Genomic DNA, 17546 nt, shown 5'->3' with positions numbered 1-17546 from the left:
GTAGCACACTGCAGGAAAACAAAAGGACTCGCTGAGGAAAGCAACAAGACGGCAGCCGGACGGCCGAGCCAAATATATTGACACCTCCAACGAGTTCCCATTTTTCCTGCAACACTTTCCAGGGGCGCAACGCGACGGGTTTCCGCGCCAAGGTCGGCAGGGCACTAAGGAACACCATCTACCGGTTCCCCCTCCTGCTTCTGGAACTGGTGGCACGTTGTTGGCAAGGGGAGCGGGATCCTGCGAGCAGTCGTACCTGAACCGATGGCCCGGAGCGATTTGCCTACGCCCTAGTCGGTTGATTCCTCGTGCGCCAGGTGCCTCGACGGAGACGAGACCCGTCGTGGGAAAGGGTTAGACATGCCGTCCATGTCGCATCGGGAAGTGGTCGAGGTTGAGGCCGAAATCTTGTCATCTTGCCATGGTCCAAGGGAGGCGGCCGTAGGACTGAGTCTATCAGAGGTGTGCCTCTGAGTGGGGTGGTGTTGTGGGGAGATGATCTTCTGTGGTAGGGAGGCCGGACGGGTGCTAGGCGAGACTGGATGATGGGGGGCTCCGGATCAACCAACAAGAGGAAGCGAGCAGCCTGTGTCGAGATGGTTGTCGGCTGATCAGGGACCCCCGGTGATGCTTGTGAGTGGTTGTCCGCCACTAGTTGACAGGTCGCCCTGCGAGAGGAGAACTGCGGGAGGAAACCCGCGAGAGAACCCCCGCGAGAAGACCCGCGCAACACGGAGCTGAAAGCCCCGGGTTACCCCCGTGCTGACGAGGATCCCGTTGCAGGCGTACGGGGGTTGCTGCTGTGTGCGATAGGTCGCCTTCCGGAGGTTGTCGATGGTCTCGACACGGGGGCACACGGTCGAACGATGCGAAATCGCCGATCCGTCAACTTCGTACCCGACGCCCTATGATTGGGGCAGCTGCGATTGCATTCCTAGATGAGGCGAGATCTGTCTTGCAAGCGGCTGTCCTCTAGCCCGTGGTGAGGGTGATCCTTCGGTTGCCCTTGCACAAGTGACGACGTCGCGGGCCTCATCACCTCAGTAGTTGGAGGGATCTGCATCTGCAGCCTCGTCTCGCCGACGTCCAGTTCCGAAAGTCGGCTCTCTCCGACATTACACTGACTGCCGCGTGCAACACCGTTGAAGAATACGCCACAGGGTAGCAGAGCATACTGTGCCACACGCGTCGACAACTGCCGCCCAGGGTTGCATTGGAGAGAAGAGAGAAAAGCCAAACATCCACAGTCGGCAGAAGTTGACATGTCCAGGCTGCAGAGGAGTATCCAGAGTGGCCTGACAGAATCACAGAGCCCCAGTCCCGCCGAAACAAGTGACCAGCCGCCCATGTACCGGATGCCAATGTGGCCAGTGCCGTCGCTAGCGGCCGCTTCCCGTCCCCTGTATCCCCTGTGTCCCCTGTGCACCTAGCCACTGGAAAGCCACTGGAAAGCCAAGACGTCAGGCGCTAGAGCCCTAGATCCCGGTGTCAGTAGCGGGTCAGTAGCGGGTCTGGCAGCGGCGGCATCCTCCCAACACAGAGTCGCATTCCATCATTAAATCCAATGCAAATGCGCCTTGGACCCTGGACACCCCGGCTGGCCTTTGGAGAGCCGGGGGAAGTGGCCACGGTCCATTTCTCGCAAACTGGAGATTTCGTAAACGGCCCCTGGGTTTAGTCTAGAACGGGCTGGCCTCTTTGAACGGTACGGGGCGATGGGACGGCTGCTTCCCCAGGACATTAACTGGAGAAGCCGCGTTGATCTCTCTCCCCCACCCGCCGCCTTGCGATGTGACAAAGATACAACCAAGCGTTGCCGATCGAGCTGGGCGGTTTACGGACTAATGGATGGAACTGCTTCGGATCCGAGGTGGCTTTTCTCGGGATCCCTTTGTTGCTGAATTTTTCCACCGGGACTTTGCCCATGCATGAGTTATCATACAGCACAATTAGCTTCCATGGCATCGGGACGCTGCCACAATGCCAGCAAGGGTTGATTGCCCATTTCACCCAACAACCAACCGCGACGCGAGATTGAGGTGGCAAGACGGGCGTAGCAAGGCCACGACCAACAACCACATCTTCGCCCGGCTCCATGCCGGCTCCACAGATGCAAAGGGACGTCGCACGGGAGCTGGGATCCCTCCTCGTGAGTTACGCATGCAACGCCGCGTCCGCGTATCCCATGGCCGTAGGATTCGCTGCCAGCCCCCCCGGCGTTTCGTCTGTGCGGTATGCTGCCAGAAGGGCGGAAGTCCTGGCGTGATGGCCGTCCGTTGCCCTTCAAGGTAATCATCTGCAAACAGACCGCAGATCCGATGGGAAGAGCAGCGCAAACGCCGGATCGAGGCACGGACTGTTGGCTTGAGAGCCCGTCAGCCCGGTACTGCGAGCCATGGACTCGGGATCGATCGCAATAACCAACACTATATGTGCAATCGTCGTAGTTGACAGGTCCTCAGGGCAAGCTCATCGTAGAAATGGGGCGGACTTGTAGGGTTCAGATCTGGTACGTTTCCACAACGCCCACCCTGATTCTACTACGTAAGGTAGTAAACGCCCCGTCCAAGTCGGCCGCGGCGCGGGATCTGAATCTGTCAGCGGAAGAAGTACCCTGACCAGCTCAGCCTGCCTCCCTTGGCAACGCCCGCTGTCCCGTCCACTGAACCTCGCGAGGCGAGCTTCAAGCCACCACTTCCCGTCCGAGTGGGTTCAGTCGGTCTCGGGAAGAGCTATTCGTACTTCGCCTCTGACAATATCAACATGGGCATGGATGCAGCTGGGCTACAGATTCCGTTGCTGCAGGTCCACCGTCCACGATAGGAGTGATCGTCGGTCGAGACGCGGGTGAATACGCGAATCCTCAATGACTGAACACCATGGGTGTCAGTGACAAAAGCAAAAACCCCCATGTTCCAATATCCGAGTTTCTGCTAAGCCGTCGCAGAGTGACACCTCCGAAGCAGTTCCAGCCACCTGAGTGGCTGCAAGAGCACCGAATTGCAACGCCTCCAAGGCGACGCTCCTTCACCGGGCGTGGGCCGGTCTATCGAGGCCACTCTCCCCGTCTCCGCAGAGGAGTAAAGCTTGCATCACGACCCCTGAATGAGCGGATTCCGTCTCGTCCCCCTGATCGATTCGCCTGCTCATTATGCTAACCTCCCACTCGCATGCTCGAACCACTGCGGCTGATTTCCGAATGACGACAAGGATGGGCTTGCTTGGAAACACCCCCCTCCATCAAGTCCTCAGCGAAGCAAACGTCGTGGGAGTGTCGTCGAGAAGAAAAGTACACGCACACGCCGCTCTGTACGGGTTCGTCAAAGGTAGAGGGCCACAGTACGACCTGCCCTAATTTTCGACCCAGGCTTCGCAGTGGTGAGACCGTCTCTGGGTTGTATATCACCCCGAATGTCGTCTTTGTGAGCCGGTTCACGCTGGTCGACTGCCCCCGATCCCCTGCCTTCAACGCATAGCTGGTTATCTGAGGTACAGGAGGCTCTCGCTGCTTCTCCTTCCAGGAAAGAGTGCCCCCATATAACTTGGAGCTCCCGACGATCCTTAACTTGACCCCGACCCCCTGACGAATTCTGACAACCCCATACGCAATTCCAACAACCATCATCCAACATGGCGACAGATAGCTTGGACTCGGAAGCAAGCAATGCGCACATGCTATATATCCCTATTGCCATCTTCGGAGTACTATGCCCTGTGTTGGTTGTGACCAGAGTATGGGCACGGCTTAGGAAAGGTGGACATCTTGGTGCCGATGATTATGCCATCTTCGCATCTCTGGTAACCCACGGCCTCCTCCACCCTTTCAAAGAGTCCCAGGATCTAACCTCTTCACTTGGTAGCTCTTCGCGTTATTGTCGAGTGGAGTGGAAATCGCATGTAAGTTGGGTGAGCCTGATGTTTTCGACCTTCGACTTATTCTCCTAGCTTGCCATTTTGGATTTGGCCACCACGTCGCTACACTCAAACCCGCGAACAAAGTTGAGGCTCTCAAGGTTAGTAATTCTTCGTTTGACACTTGGTTGCTAGGTTCAGCTTCTGACCTGATATATCGTTGCAGTACTTTTATGTGTGTCAAGTCACGTACAAAGCGTCCATCAACTTCACAAAGGGTTCGATCCTTTTGCTCTACCTGCGAATATTTGGCAAGATCCGGTGGTTCAAGTGGCTCTGCTGGTTTTTGGTCGTGTCCGTCATCGTGTACTGCATTGCTTCCGTTACCGTCACCATCTTCCAATGCAGCCCGGTCCCACGAGCATTCGACAAGTCAATCGACGGAACATGCATCGACAGCGGCACGTTCTGGTACGCCAATGCCGGGTTCTCCATCGCGACGGATCTCATAATTCTCTTCATGCCCATGGCGCTTGTGTATCAGTTGCAGATTCAACGAGCCCAGAAAGCGGCCCTGGTAATTGTGTTTGCTCTTGGAGGGTTCGTTGTCGTCACTTCCTGTCTTCGAGTCACGACTATCGACATCGCGGCGACATCGACCGACGTAACATATGACATTTCTTCAACCATGTGGACGGTCATCGAGATGAACGTGGCGATTGTCTGCGCCTGTCTCCCAATGATCCGACCTGTGATTGTCAAACTGTTCCCCAAGCTGATGCCCAAGAGCAGCAGCAACAACCAAAAGTACGGCTCACAAGGTTACGGTACCAAGTCCTTCATGACAGCGCACAGCCAGGCGCGAGACAAGAATGAATGGATTCAGATCGATGGCAATGGCGGAATACCAATGAACTCTATCAAGAAGCCTGGATCCACGGGCAGCGAGGAGAGCATCCTAGGCGCAACCATCCAAAGCGGGCCGAGTACTGGACCTGAATGGCAGAGCGGCCAAGAAGGGGCTATCCAAAAGACAATGCAATACAGCGTGGAGTACTCGCAAAAGACAAACTAAAACTGCGACACTGGATCCTTTTGGAACACGCCAACAAGGTGAGTTCCGATGGCGCGTTACGATTAATGGTGTAAATAGTTTCGACGGCAATGTAAGTAGCTTCGTTCCACGGTGGTGACCCCTGGCGTATTGGATAGACAAAGGAAATGCAAAGTCCTGGCGCCGAGAGGAGCTGGAAGATTATTGGAAGTCGCTCAGTAAACGCTGCCCTGTAGAAGTGACTGGTAGAAATCCGCGATGCTCGAGTTTGTCACAGTCGAGGGTACCTGTTGGCATGATCGGCGCTGACGTCGGCCGACCGGCGAAGAAATGCCGTGCCACCGACAGAAACTCTAAAGTTGTCGAAACATTTCGAGAGCTATGATGGGGTTCTTAGTTAATCCAACAGTTTGCACGACAGAGGCTGATTGGTGACCATGTACCCCAACGAAACGAATATGAAATGATCATCCTTGGCCAAGACAGAGCCGTCGGCAAGAGAGTCTGGACGTGTACGACGTCTGTCAAGGCCACAGTGTAATATTGGATCCCATGAGATTCAACGCAGGATCAATGCGGGATCCATGCAGGATATTATCATGAGTCGACAATTGAACGTTGGATCCAGTAGACTGCAGAAAGACCTTGTCCCCGTCAGCAGTGTGTGCCTTAGGGCCAAGAAACGACGTCGAAAATGGAGTCACTTCTGGGGTCCCCAGCAAGATCGACCGCTGCGACTTGGCACGGGAGCCTTGTTCCTCGAAGAAGTGGTAGCGATAACGGGCCGCTTCGGGGTCCTGACAGGGGGCTTCATCGGCACTCGCCTGACAATTACTCGAAACCACAACCGTCGTAGCTCGATGCAACAGAGAGGGATAAACCGAGACCGAAGGGGTTGTAGAGGAACGTGTGTCTGGCCAGGTTCATGATCGTCGCTTGACTTCTTTGCATGGTTGGATCTAGTCGTCGTCGACTACATACTACGTAGTATCAACACGGTGAACTGGGGTCGGAGTCCCTGTGATTAATGAAAATTAATTAACCCGCGTTAGAAGATGATGAATCGGGCGGGTTATTTGTGGATCATCCACCCTCGCTCATGTCCAGGAGGCAGCAGCGTTACGGATCACGGGTTTGAGCACGGGTTTTGCGGTTGCTATGTCATGTGATGAGTCCTGTGACAAGAGCGGAGCGGAAAAGAGAATCCCCGTGTCCCATCCACTCGGATTGTCAGGTGTGTAGTATCATGCCGACCAATCAAAGAGCTGCTGATCTTCAGGCAGCAGCATTTTGTACCATCGCGAATCCAAGGAATGGCCGCAATGAGGCCGTAACGCAGATCCGCTACAGGCACCGAGATAACAGCTCCTCATTTGTATCAACGGGAACCCCTCGCTCCTTGAGCTCACCGTCTCTATTCTGCATATCCCGCGTGTGAAGCCGATTCTTAGACGGACCCTCGAAACAACCAACTGCGCGCCAAGACCATGCCGACGCACTGGCGCTAGCTCAGCTGCACGCCTCTTGTTGAGCCTCACTAAACACATCGGTTCCCCGCCTCAGCCCGGCCGCTTATTGCACACATCACGCGGCAACGTCCCCACGCCATTGGAGGTGACGACAGCAGACGTCGCATTCGCATCGAACAAAGGGATATAGAAGCAAAGGACCGCCATGGAATCGTTTCTCCCACTGGGCGGCTTCCAGCTGCCCTTCCAGAAGCGTCTCAGTCGGCTTTACAATGACACCAAGAAATCGAGCGATTTCGTCAAGGAGCCCGTCCAAAATGAAGAAGACCCCGAGATCAAGGCGCTGCATCGCAAGCTGCGCATCCAGAAAGACCGACTTGTCAGCTGGGGCCTCGAGTGGTCGGACCCAACCCAATCCGCCGAGATCGATGAGTCTCTATCAAAAGCTGGCTTGAGTGAGGTTGTGGGAAGTATCATGTCGACAATCAAAGACATTCTAGCTGAGGCAGAGCCATTGTGGCTCAGCTCCAAGCGCATGATTCAGGGACCTCAGACCTCAAAAGACTCGAAACCACCACTAGTCCAGTGGGACAAGGGCCGGTTCGAAGATTTGGTGAATGACCTCACTGCATCCATCGACACTCTGTACGACCTCTCTCGCACGCGCTCATCTGGCGCGACCCTTCGCCGACCACCCAAGACACCATTTAAATCGTCAACAACTTCAGAAGATTTCCGTCCTTTTGAGTCAACTCGAATGCAGACTCCCCAACAAATCGACACCCAGACATTAACTCACCTGCGACCCAGGCAAGGGGATCAGGGCTCTAATTCCCGCGAAGTTGTCTTCATGAGCAAAACGGCGTACTCGGAACTCACTCAAGGAACTGCGAGACAACCCTGGGCGCCATTGCTCCTCGAGTATGCTACTTTCGACTCGATATACGCCATGACTGGCATCATGCCACCAATGGCTCGTTTTGAGAAGCTATCAGCTGGGTTGCAACAAGATCCCCAGCGATCACCTGGCACTTGGACTGGCCTACCTCGCCTTCTGGGATACTTCGAAGATCTCGAAAATTCCAGGCTCGGCTTGGTTTACAGGTTCCCTGCATCCTTCAATGCTGTCTCATTCGAGCGCCTGACCAAGAATCCTCTTTACAACCTCCCCACCTTGGGCGACCTTCTCTCTCAGCCTGGCTCAGAACCTAAGCTGGAAGCGAAGTTCAGATTGGCCCACAATCTGATGAACACCGTATTCGACATGCACGCCCGAGGAGTTACACATGGCGACCTTGTCGACAGGAATATTTCGTTTTGTGACGCCGTGACCACGGAGCCCGGCGTCAGCAATGGCGAGGTAGATATCCGCCGGCCTTTGGTATCTTCCTTTGACCTGTTCTCCGAGGACACACCTTCGTCAGCGCCAACCCTTTTCCGTCATCCACTCGATCCTCGCAACGTACCGACATCTCCCTTGGCCAAGAGTACAGATCAACGAGTTCTGGACCTTTACTCCTTAGCCATGCTGTTGCTTTCAGTGGGACTATGGACGAAACTGGAAACTCTTGTTCCCGATGCTTCGACATTCGTTCCGGAATCCCTCCTGGAGCAGCTCGCCGTCCGGTGTGGTAGCCTTTACATGAAGGCCGTGCAGGCATGTTGGATTGCAGTTGATGACGAGCTTGCCGGACGCTCCAGCGGAGAGGCTTTGCTTTCCACCGTGCAAGTAAGAGCGAGCCGCTTCTTGGAAGCTTGCTGCATCCTGGACGGTGTGAGCGGTCTCGAAGAGAGGCTCATTCAAGAAGTGCAACAAGCAGATGGCCGCTCGTCTCTCACCGATCACTCTGTCACTTCCATGTCCAAGAACAGCAAGGATAGCAAGGATTCGAAGAGCTCATTAAAGCTTGTCAGCGAGAAACCGTCACCTGTGGAGGTCCCCACACCACTCCCCACAAAGGAGATCGGAAAGGTTGAGAAAGATGCAGATCTTGATGGTAAGACCCTCTTTTAAGCAAGATTAGATTAGATTGCTAACCATTTCCAGATCCTTTGCTGGGGAAATCTGCTACAAAGTCGGATACAAAGGTCCGACTATATCCCCATGTGCCACTTGCACCCGAACTTGTGGATAGATGGAACAAAATTTTGATGCCTCAGATCAATCACGCTCTCCGACACTTCTATCGCAAGCACCCCGAGTCGGTAGAGATTTCTCTTGAGTCGGTTGGGCCGAATCCGCAAAAGACCCAGCCCACGGTGCTTGTCGTTTGCACCTCGGTTGGCAAAGTTCGTGCAATTCTCAACAAGAGACTCAGCGAATTGTTTGACGGTACAACCGGGTTTTCCCTCAAGGTTTGCCGCGGCCAAGTCCTCAGGTCGCGACGCCAGCCGAATTCGGTATTAAGGTCCATGGCCCGAAGGAGCAATTCCAATAGTCAAGGTGGCGACAGTGTCGACGCCATCAACCCAGAGTATCAGGAGCGGCCGGGCAATGGGGCAAGTATCGGCGCTTGGATCGGTGATCGCCACCTCCCCCCTGTTAGTCTGGGTGGTCTTGTTATGATTGACGACAAACCCTATGGAATGACTGTCCATCACATGCTCGATGATCCGGATCGGGACTTTGGAAACGACGAGGCATTAAGATGCAGTGCTCTTCCTGACTTGGACTGGTACGCTGAGTCTGGCGGAGAGAGCACTGCTGACGACGAGTTTGCTTACGACCTATCGGACACGGAATCAGAAGCGTATTCAGATTCTGATGTAACAAGCGATTATGAGGACGATGAGGATGACGAAGATGACGAATACGATGAACCTGGCGATATCCCAGGTATCGAACCTGGTTGTGGTGATGGATATATCGTTACCCAACCTGCCCTTGATGATGTGGAGGAAGGCTTCTACCCTTGTATTGAAACGGAAGATGAAGATCATCTCGACACATACGGCCTTGGGGAAATCTACGCCTCAAGTGGCATTCGCAGGAAACAGGTCAACGGTCTCATCCACGAGGTCGATTGGGCTCTCTTCGAATTTACCGACAACCGCATGCCCAATGATAACTCGATCCCTCGAGCGCAAGACTCCGCGTCTCTGGAAAAGCTAGGCCGCCGAAACAAAGACGGTGCGGCATTGCTGCGACCTACCACTGTTGCCCCTTCCACTTCCTTGCCAGGTATGGAGGTCCAGTGTCTGGCACGGACGAGTGGCCTGCAGACGGGACAGATCCTCCCTGCCCTTACCAGCGTGAAGATCTACGGACGGGCTTCTCCGAGCCACACATATCAGGTTACAAGTGCCCGATTCCCACAAGACGAGGGAAAGCCGATGGGCATGCCTCTCGGTATTCCCGGAGATAGCGGGGCTTGGGTCATCGATCGCCGACACGGACAGCTCTGCGGGCATGTTCTCGCTTGGAGCCAGCGAAAACATGCAGCCTACATCTGCCCGATGGATATGCTACTTGTCGACATTGCCGAGACTCTGGAGGCCCACGAAGTAAAGCTTCCTGGGGGCGAGCCTGTGGTCAGAATGGGCGGTCAGAAGGGCTCCAATCCCTCAGACGAGCGAGCTCGGCAGCCTGACGAGGACCTGGATGACCTGGTTGAGGAGGAACCGGAAGATGACGACCTCCCGCCTCAGCTAACTTCCTTGGTCGGTACCAAAGACCGCCCTAGTCACCGTCAAGGGGGTATTTCGAGCTGCAGTGCCAGCGAGCGTGGCTCATCCAGCCCCATCCGTCTTGAGACTTCAAGCGAAGTGGGAGGGATTACGGGCCGCTTAGACGAGATGAGCTTGAGTGGAAGCCTGGGGATTGGTGTGAGTGGCTAACGGAAATATTTTTTGCTATGTCAATATTGGATAAGAATTGTTCATATGTTGTTCATCCATGAATTGGAGAACCGGATACCCTGTTTGCGAGATGAGTTTGGCAGATTGTGATGTAGTGGATTGATGGGAATTGCAAGTACCACTCATGAGATTGGATGCTGTATGACCACTTTCGTGATTACTTCTTTCTGCGGCGCCGCACGTCGCCAATAATTGAACGACTTGTGACTACATGAAATCATCTTCCCAATTCTCGTCGCGGTCCTGGTTGCTCGTGGCCGCCATGTTTTCCTCCGTGAACAGATCATCATATGCGTGGTCCTTCTGCCACTTTTTCTCCTTCCACTCCTGAGCTTGCTTGGCCTCATCCTTCCGCTGTTGTTGGTCAATAAGAGGGCCATTATGCTTGTCTCTGTATCAGGGGAACGTACTCGTTGCTGGGTAGCTGCCTGCTCCTTCTTGCGGAGCTCCTTAAGCCGGTCGTCCTTCTCCTGCTTGAAGTCGGGCTTCTGCTCCACCTTGGTCTTGTTGAGGCGGTTGACGATTGGGTTCTCGCGCTGAGCGACAAGTACCCTCTTGACCTGCGTAATGCGCATGAGCAAGGCAGCCATTATTGGCAAGGGAGATGGTTGCCTACCTTGCGATGGTCCTTGAAGCTAACTTGGCCGACCTCCATGCTGCCATCCTTCTTTAGGTTAGACCAAGGGGTGTAAATGACCGTAATGTTGTCCTTCTTGTTGCCTATTCATGCCTTCGTCAGCTAGTCCTCGCAAAACGTCATGTTCAAGGTGGCTAGAATACCCTCGATGGAGTTGGCCTTTGTCAGCTGGGCAAGGTCCATGACGAGTTCTTCAGGCAGCGAGTCCCATTCTTGGCCATCCCTCATCCGGAGATAGATATGCGCGCTGGACAGTTTATCCACGTGGAACTAAGAGGGCATGGGTCAGTGGTTCCCTCGGTGCTAGTCAAGTTAATGCGATGGTAGGGGGTGAGGACGCACCCTGTGACGGAATTAGAAAGCTTCCACGCGTTCAGGCAGGGGGGGAATATTCACCAGATATCTTCCTCCCAACCGAACTTGATCAAATCCTCATCTAGCATGTTTCAGCTGTGGAAACAGCGCAGGCGGCGAGTGGGAGTGGGCATACTCTCAAACTTGTCCTTGCCGACGTAGACGAAGGCAGGAGGGTCAACGACGTTGGAGGTGAAGTAGTAGACCATTTTCGAATCTAGTGCAGCACAGCTACTCGCTGACCAAATCACAGGCCGTGGAAGCGCAGCTTGGGAGTGGGAAACAAGAGTTAGATGCGTCAAGTCATTATCTGGACGGCTCGTGCAGTGAGGGGATCGCAAAAATTTGGTGATGCGAGGGTACTTGGTCCCTAACAGCACATCCCCATGTGTGCCCCTGAGCTAGCGCTATTCATGCGCTAAGGTAAAGGCCCCGGATAGCGGGGAAGTACCCGCTGGATATGCCCTGAAGCAGGTGGTTCACACCACGTGACACCAAAAGTCACCCTTGATTGGGGAGGGGATTCGCAACACGCAGGATTGGCCAGCAACCTGGAAGGCAAGTGGTTTCGGTATTGTCACCAACATGTATATATACGGTTTGGCTTTGGCATATTTTATTCAATTATCAGTCTTCCCAAAACGGATTATCGTGGGGTGTTAATTTGTCACCTGGACGCTGCACGAATGTGTTGGTCCCACTGGCACACCGCCAACTCTTACATTCAGAGCCGTGTAACTGGGTGAGCCGTGATGGGGTTGTATGTCTTACTTTCAGCTCTTGACATGTCAAGCTCAAGCTCATGACTCTTTATGCAGGGCGTGTCTTGGCTGTATGTCAGCATTGGGTGTATGTCGGTGTTGTATGGAAGACAGGCTCAACTTCAGACCCATACGCCAAATCCGGATAGGAGCTCGGGCGAATCCTGCATCCAGGATGAAGCTATCTCAAAGCCTGTACCAGTTGACACTAAGCAAACCCATACTGTCTAAGCCGGGATCATGGCCCCATCAGTTATCACATACATAACTCTCGGAGATGTTGATCCACACCCTCCCTCAATGTTCGATCCGACTAGCAAGTACAGAGTGGCCCAGCTAAACAGCGTACTACTGCACACTCCCTCTGCTGCCGCTGTCAGAACTAGTGGCAACAGGATGCCTGAAACACCCATGGATAGTTGCCGGACCTCGGGCTCGTGGCTGGGGTCTTCCACGGAAGTTCCCAGTGACAGGTAGAGCCGCAGGCTGTGAATCGACCGAGATTCAGTCAGCAAAGTAGCACCGAGGAGTGCCGTTGTTACCACCGCATACCATGGGCGGAGCCAGAGTCACGGATGTAACCAGAAACTCAGACCTTGCCATTGCCAAATGGCATGTATGCATGACCCTCTCACCTCGCCGATACCCCCTTCTTCTTGGCTGGCTGTAGCCCCCACTACGGGAGAGACCATTCAAGATGCGGGTCTGCCGACGAGACTCTTGTTGACTGTGACTTCAACACAATGTGTAATATACATACCCCTTCAGCTAAAGACGGCGTGGAGTTGTCCCGCTTAAGTCGGCGGCGTCTAGGATGTAGTTTCCTCTTTCCCCTTCCTCTCCGTACCAACGCCAAGAAACACCCCTCTTCCTGTATGGCGGGTAATTGCCCGTCTCCCCTACATGTACACTCCATACGTACACTCCATATGTTTGAAGAGGCGAGATACATTGAGTCTCAACCATGCCGGTGAATACCACATTGCCCCGTGCCGTCTCATTCAGCTTCAGCCTTTGACCTTCCCTCCCTTCAGCCAATGGTGGAGCGTCCGAAGAATATCGGGGTGGGTCTTCGGGGCCATCGGGTTCAGCCAATAGCGAAGCACAAACAAAAAGAAACAACATAAGCTGAGTGTTTCTTTTTTCTGTCATCTGGCGCTAACTTACTCATTGTTCCAAAAGCGAATATTGCAAAAAGCTGCGAGCGGTTGTCTCCAATAGTTGGCAAACATCCCCGATCGCCCAGGTTACCCTTGTCTTTCGGGGCTATCTCTGTTCCAAAATGTAATTGATACTCACAGTTCCATCATTGTCCCGCCATGTTTCCTCTTATCTTTATGTTTAAGTTTACGTTTCTTTTACTTGGGCTCCCATTTGTACTTTTCCAAGCCCCAAACGCCACATCCCATTCTAAGGGCGTGTGCAAACATGTCAGCCCGATCCCAATCTACCCAAATCGATCAGAGTACCAGCCGCTCGGAGTTACGATCTGGAAAAGACGACAGATCGCTGGAAAATGTCCCGATTGGTCTAAAACGCCACGCCCCGGGAACACAGTTATCCGAAAAGCATGAACGATGTGGCTTGGGTCCGGACGAAAGGTGAATCGGGTCATTGGATGGGCTGACGCGGCGCACGATATTGAACAACCAACAAGGAGCCGGTCAGTCAGGGTAGCTGTTTCCATACCCATTGTACGGTATCAGGTCTACATTGTGGAGCGTTGTCCTTTTGCTAGCTGGCGCAGTAGCATCCCGTGACCCTATGTGGTCGGTATGTATGAGTCGGAATCCGGGCGGAAGGGTCTTCAGTGGACCATCGCTAGCGTTGGGATCGTCTTCTCCGGAGCTGATGTAGGTCTGGTGGAGGAGGCTGTGGAGTAGTCGATGTGTCATTTCTTGGGAATGGATTGTGCTTCTTCCTGTCAATAAAGCTTGGGCTACTACGTAGTACTGTACGAGGGAGCCAGGGCCCATGCCGCATGTCTCAAGTGCTTGTCAGGCATGTCTCAGATCCACCTATCACAGAACCTCCCAGAGAAGTGGCATCCATCGAATAGCATCCGAGCTGCGCAGGCTCATGGTACATGACACGCGGGATGGAAGAATACACTGGCTCCAGAACGTGTGCCGCTTGGCCATCATCCACGTGCACTAAATACCGCTACCGCTACCGCATCCGCATCCGCATTGCACTGCTGCAAAGATTCCCTTAGTGCCCGTCTCTGCGACGGTGGTTAGCTAGCTACGCCGTGTGTTGAAGACTCGACCAAGGAATTAAGGCTCCCGACTTGTAAGTCGCCCAAACTGACCCACGGCCTGTGGGTAAATCCCCTCGGCGAATACATATTCATCAGTGACATTTTGTTTGGTGCATCGCGGAAAATAAATCTTGGCTGCTATCTCTGAGGAGAACATGCAGCCGTGGCGTCAGCAAGGGTGGATAGGCTCGTGGGACGGCTACGACACCCGGTCAGAGTAGCCTCGACTTGCTTATGCTTGGCCCACACCACATCCTGTCAAAGTACAGCTAAACGCAATATCAATCCCTCAATAAAACCAATTGTAGTGAGTAAAATGTTTTAGATGCGTGGCAGTAATCGGGCGCACATGGCCCACAGACACTAAATCAAAAGGGCCCTAGAGGCTACGCTGCAGGCCAGAGGTGTATGATTTTTATGGTCCGACTCGCTCACCTTCGGTCACGGGGTATCAATGAATGAATTAGTGAAACAACCCAGTAGTAGCCGTTAGGGAAACCGACGATCTCCCAGGTCCCTAGAAGCCTGATTCATTACTAGCAACAGCTTCTAGATCCACTTGTTCAAGCCGAGTCCCAAGCCAGCTAGAAACCCGCATCCTTGCTCCCTTGCGCCATTCCCAGAACCCTGAAATCTCGTCAAGTAAAGAAAGTACCATCTCGTTGCCCGAAATTCCACCATTTCCCATTCTATTCTAGTCGGAAACTGTCCCACCTGCCATCTTTGCCGATCCCACCGGCCATCTGCACCCTCTATCCACTCTCTCTGCATCAGGAAGACCGAGATGGGACCGTACTACGTAGTAAGCCCAGCATCTCGGAGGGTGCGGATGTAGCTGCGCTCCGCAGTAGCTAAGTCACCAGAAATTGTTAAAGATGGGGGGGGCAGGGGGTTTGTGGGGGTTGTACATACATGGCTTGGCTTCATGGGCGACTCTTTCCACGACGGAAATTTCCCTTGTCTCTGTCTGCGTGTTGAATGCAGCCCCAGCCGGATTTTCGTAGGCAACCTTGTAGACGTCTAGCCTGATTTTGTACTCTCCTTGCAACGTGATGGAAAGATTAGGAAAAACAAAAACCACATGGGAGTCTACCACCACGCCAGTCGAGAGTGTGAGTCCGGCTAGCGCCCCGTCTATGACACTGCCATCGTGCCCTAGCAAGGCCGCCATGGAGAAGAAGTAGTATCCTTCATCGCTGCTTCTGGTGGGCATTTTGGCAATGACGGATGGGTATAAAGCTTCCCCAACTTGGGCCTCCTGGGGAGGTTGGACTGCAATACTGATGGATGGCATTTTGGGAATATGGTGGGAATGTCGAATAGCTTCAGTCGTTGTTGCTCTGCACTTGAAAGCTCGTTGAGAAGTAATGGGTTTGAACATGGCGTAAATGTCCGGGAGAATGCCTAGATATATACCTCTCCAGCTCTTGATGCGATGTGCAGCTCACCCCTTCGTGCCGTATGTACGTACACACCCGAGAAGCGGGAAGACCCCAGAAACAAGAGCACAGCCGAGTCCTCGTGAAAGATGAATGAGCCTGGCAATTCGCCAGCCTGATTTCTGATTCACGTTTCACTGCATGGGAGGCGGAGGAGATAATATTGAGGCTCTTGGAGTGACAGACAACGATAGGTTGTGGGTTCTAGATGGTGTCAGAAAGCCACACAACAGCGGTCGAGTGAGCACAGTTGTGAATCGGGCGAGCTGGAAAAGGGAGGTCTGGGTATGGCTGTTTCGTTTCTTTTCTCGGTGGAAAAAAAGGAAAACTGGGAGACACGCCAAGCAAGGCGGGACTCTCTTGCCGGTCCAGCCTCGTCGTGATCCGCGAGGACAGCGACGCAACGAGCCACGAATCTGGCGACGATGTTTCTGGGAAATCGCAGGAGGATATGCCGGAGATTTACTCACTATACATAGTATGCCGACGGGGGCGCGGTCTAAGGCATCCCCTGGGTACAATGCATGCATCCAACGAAGAGTAGCGAGAGGGGAGGAGGTGATTTAGCTCTTCGACAAGGACGAGCAGCCATGTGGGATGGAGATGTCCATTCAGAAGGGCAGCCGATACGTCGGGTTACTTGCCAAGCCATTCAAGACGCCGCCCCCTGCTCCCCTGCTACCCTGCGTCATGGCCCTTGCGGTATTAGGCATTGTTAGCCCACGCTTGACGCCTCGCGCCGGTACCTGGGAGTGGGTTTCAGCCAGGAATGCGTGAGAGGTCCCAACTCTGTGGCAACCAGGCCACACCGACCCAGCACAAGCAATTATGAATGTTCAGTAATCAGTGATCCGGGGTAATCTATGACTGGCCAGAGCTGGGTTTGGTCCCCGACACATAGAAGCCTCTTTGTCTCGGTCTCACTGGGGCGTGCCCGAGTCAATTTGGAATGGGGGGTTGGGGGTTGGATGTATCATGTGGGCACCCGCGAGCGCGCGACTAGGTTGCATCGACCACCGGCCACCGGCGCTCAGAGTCAAGAACCGGCACGGTGCTGACCGAGTATGCCGAGTATGGAAGACCGGTCAAAGAATCTGGGCGGAATTCAAAACGCTTCCCAGCATCTCTCCTGTCGACAAGGATGCAAACCCTGCCTCGGGGAGGCGGGAGAAAAAGAAAGGAAAGGAAAAGTGGCTCGAGAGTCAGGACGATACACTTTGACTACCACCCGCCTCTAGGGTTAACGTCCGCTACTGGCTACGTATGTACAAGGTTTCTATTTGCAAGGTCCCAGGGTTGCCAGGGTTTGTTCCGACTGGCCTCGACGACACCGAGGTGGGTAGCCATACTGCCGGCCAGGAACCAAAAAGATTATTGACAGTCAGTACAGAGTACTCATCAAGGGTTTGCCATGTCGAAAAAGCACACCTTCGACGCCCTCCGTAACGAGTACGTACCGAGGATAGTGGCGCGCAAGAGGCGCACGGGTGTTGGATCTGGCCCGAATAGATCTCCTCGGCGGAGTACGAGTACCGATCCAGACTCTCCCCTGAGATTGTGCGCTTTGGAACATCACCAGGATATGTTGCCCATGTCACATCGGGAAATTTGGATGTTTGGACGCCTCCCATCTCGAGAATCCCATGGGTCCAAGATCAATCGTGGCTTGCATGCTGTACTGAGGATCGTACGAGGCTAAGACAACGGTCTTGGGTGCCGAATCTCACAGAAGGGCGGCAGGGCGGATCGCACACCGTCGGAAGATGCGTCGGTCGTCGGTCGAGGACCGAGAACCGAGAACACGAGTCTCGGATAGTGACCATTTTCGAACCAGGTATTCGAACTGGAATAATGATGACGGT

At 53.9% G+C, this 17546-nt stretch overlaps 5 protein-coding genes across 5 annotated transcripts; 2 read left to right on the top strand and 3 right to left on the bottom strand.

The window, feature by feature from the left end:
* Positions 1–3033: 3033 nt before the first annotated feature.
* BGZ61DRAFT_29330 (uncharacterized protein) lies at positions 3034–3960 on the bottom strand. The gene has a single exon (XM_046238599.1). It carries the CDS (start codon positions 3623–3625, stop codon positions 3155–3157), a length of 471 nt encoding a protein of 156 aa, XP_046112996.1. The 5' UTR covers positions 3626–3960; the 3' UTR covers positions 3034–3154.
* Positions 3494–5209, top strand: BGZ61DRAFT_29335 (uncharacterized protein). The gene is made up of 3 exons (XM_046238600.1): positions 3494–3798; positions 3861–4013; positions 4079–5209. Exons 1-3 carry the CDS (start codon positions 3631–3633, stop codon positions 4925–4927), a joined length of 1170 nt encoding a protein of 389 aa, XP_046112995.1. The 5' UTR covers positions 3494–3630; the 3' UTR covers positions 4928–5209.
* A 1253-nt stretch (positions 5210–6462) lies between these two features.
* BGZ61DRAFT_29276 (uncharacterized protein) lies at positions 6463–10284 on the top strand. The gene is made up of 2 exons (XM_046238589.1): positions 6463–8372; positions 8423–10284. The coding sequence occupies exons 1-2, from the start codon at positions 6581–6583 to the stop codon at positions 10210–10212; spliced, it is 3582 nt and encodes a 1193-aa protein (XP_046112994.1). The 5' UTR covers positions 6463–6580; the 3' UTR covers positions 10213–10284.
* A 156-nt stretch (positions 10285–10440) lies between these two features.
* BGZ61DRAFT_337513 (uncharacterized protein) lies at positions 10441–11433 on the bottom strand (the record flags this gene model as incomplete). Its single annotated transcript, XM_046239051.1, has 7 exons — positions 10441–10587; positions 10644–10793; positions 10850–10953; positions 11014–11140; position 11213; positions 11267–11306; positions 11361–11433. The coding sequence occupies 7 exons, from the start codon at positions 11431–11433 to the stop codon at positions 10441–10443; spliced, it is 642 nt and encodes a 213-aa protein (XP_046112993.1).
* A 3607-nt stretch (positions 11434–15040) lies between these two features.
* On the bottom strand, positions 15041–15539 carry BGZ61DRAFT_526194 (uncharacterized protein; the record flags this gene model as incomplete). The annotated part of the gene is made up of 2 exons (XM_046252914.1): positions 15041–15096; positions 15158–15539. The coding sequence occupies 2 exons, from the start codon at positions 15537–15539 to the stop codon at positions 15041–15043; spliced, it is 438 nt and encodes a 145-aa protein (XP_046112992.1).
* Between the last annotated feature and the right edge of the window lie 2007 nt (positions 15540–17546).

This window comes from Ilyonectria robusta (genome assembly GCF_021365365.1).
Source record: "Ilyonectria robusta strain PMI_751 chromosome Unknown BGZ61scaffold_1, whole genome shotgun sequence".
Lineage (NCBI taxonomy): Eukaryota > Fungi > Ascomycota > Sordariomycetes > Hypocreales > Nectriaceae > Ilyonectria > Ilyonectria robusta.
Note: the sequence above shows the minus strand (reverse complement) of the source record. Positions and strands in the feature narration are given on the sequence as shown.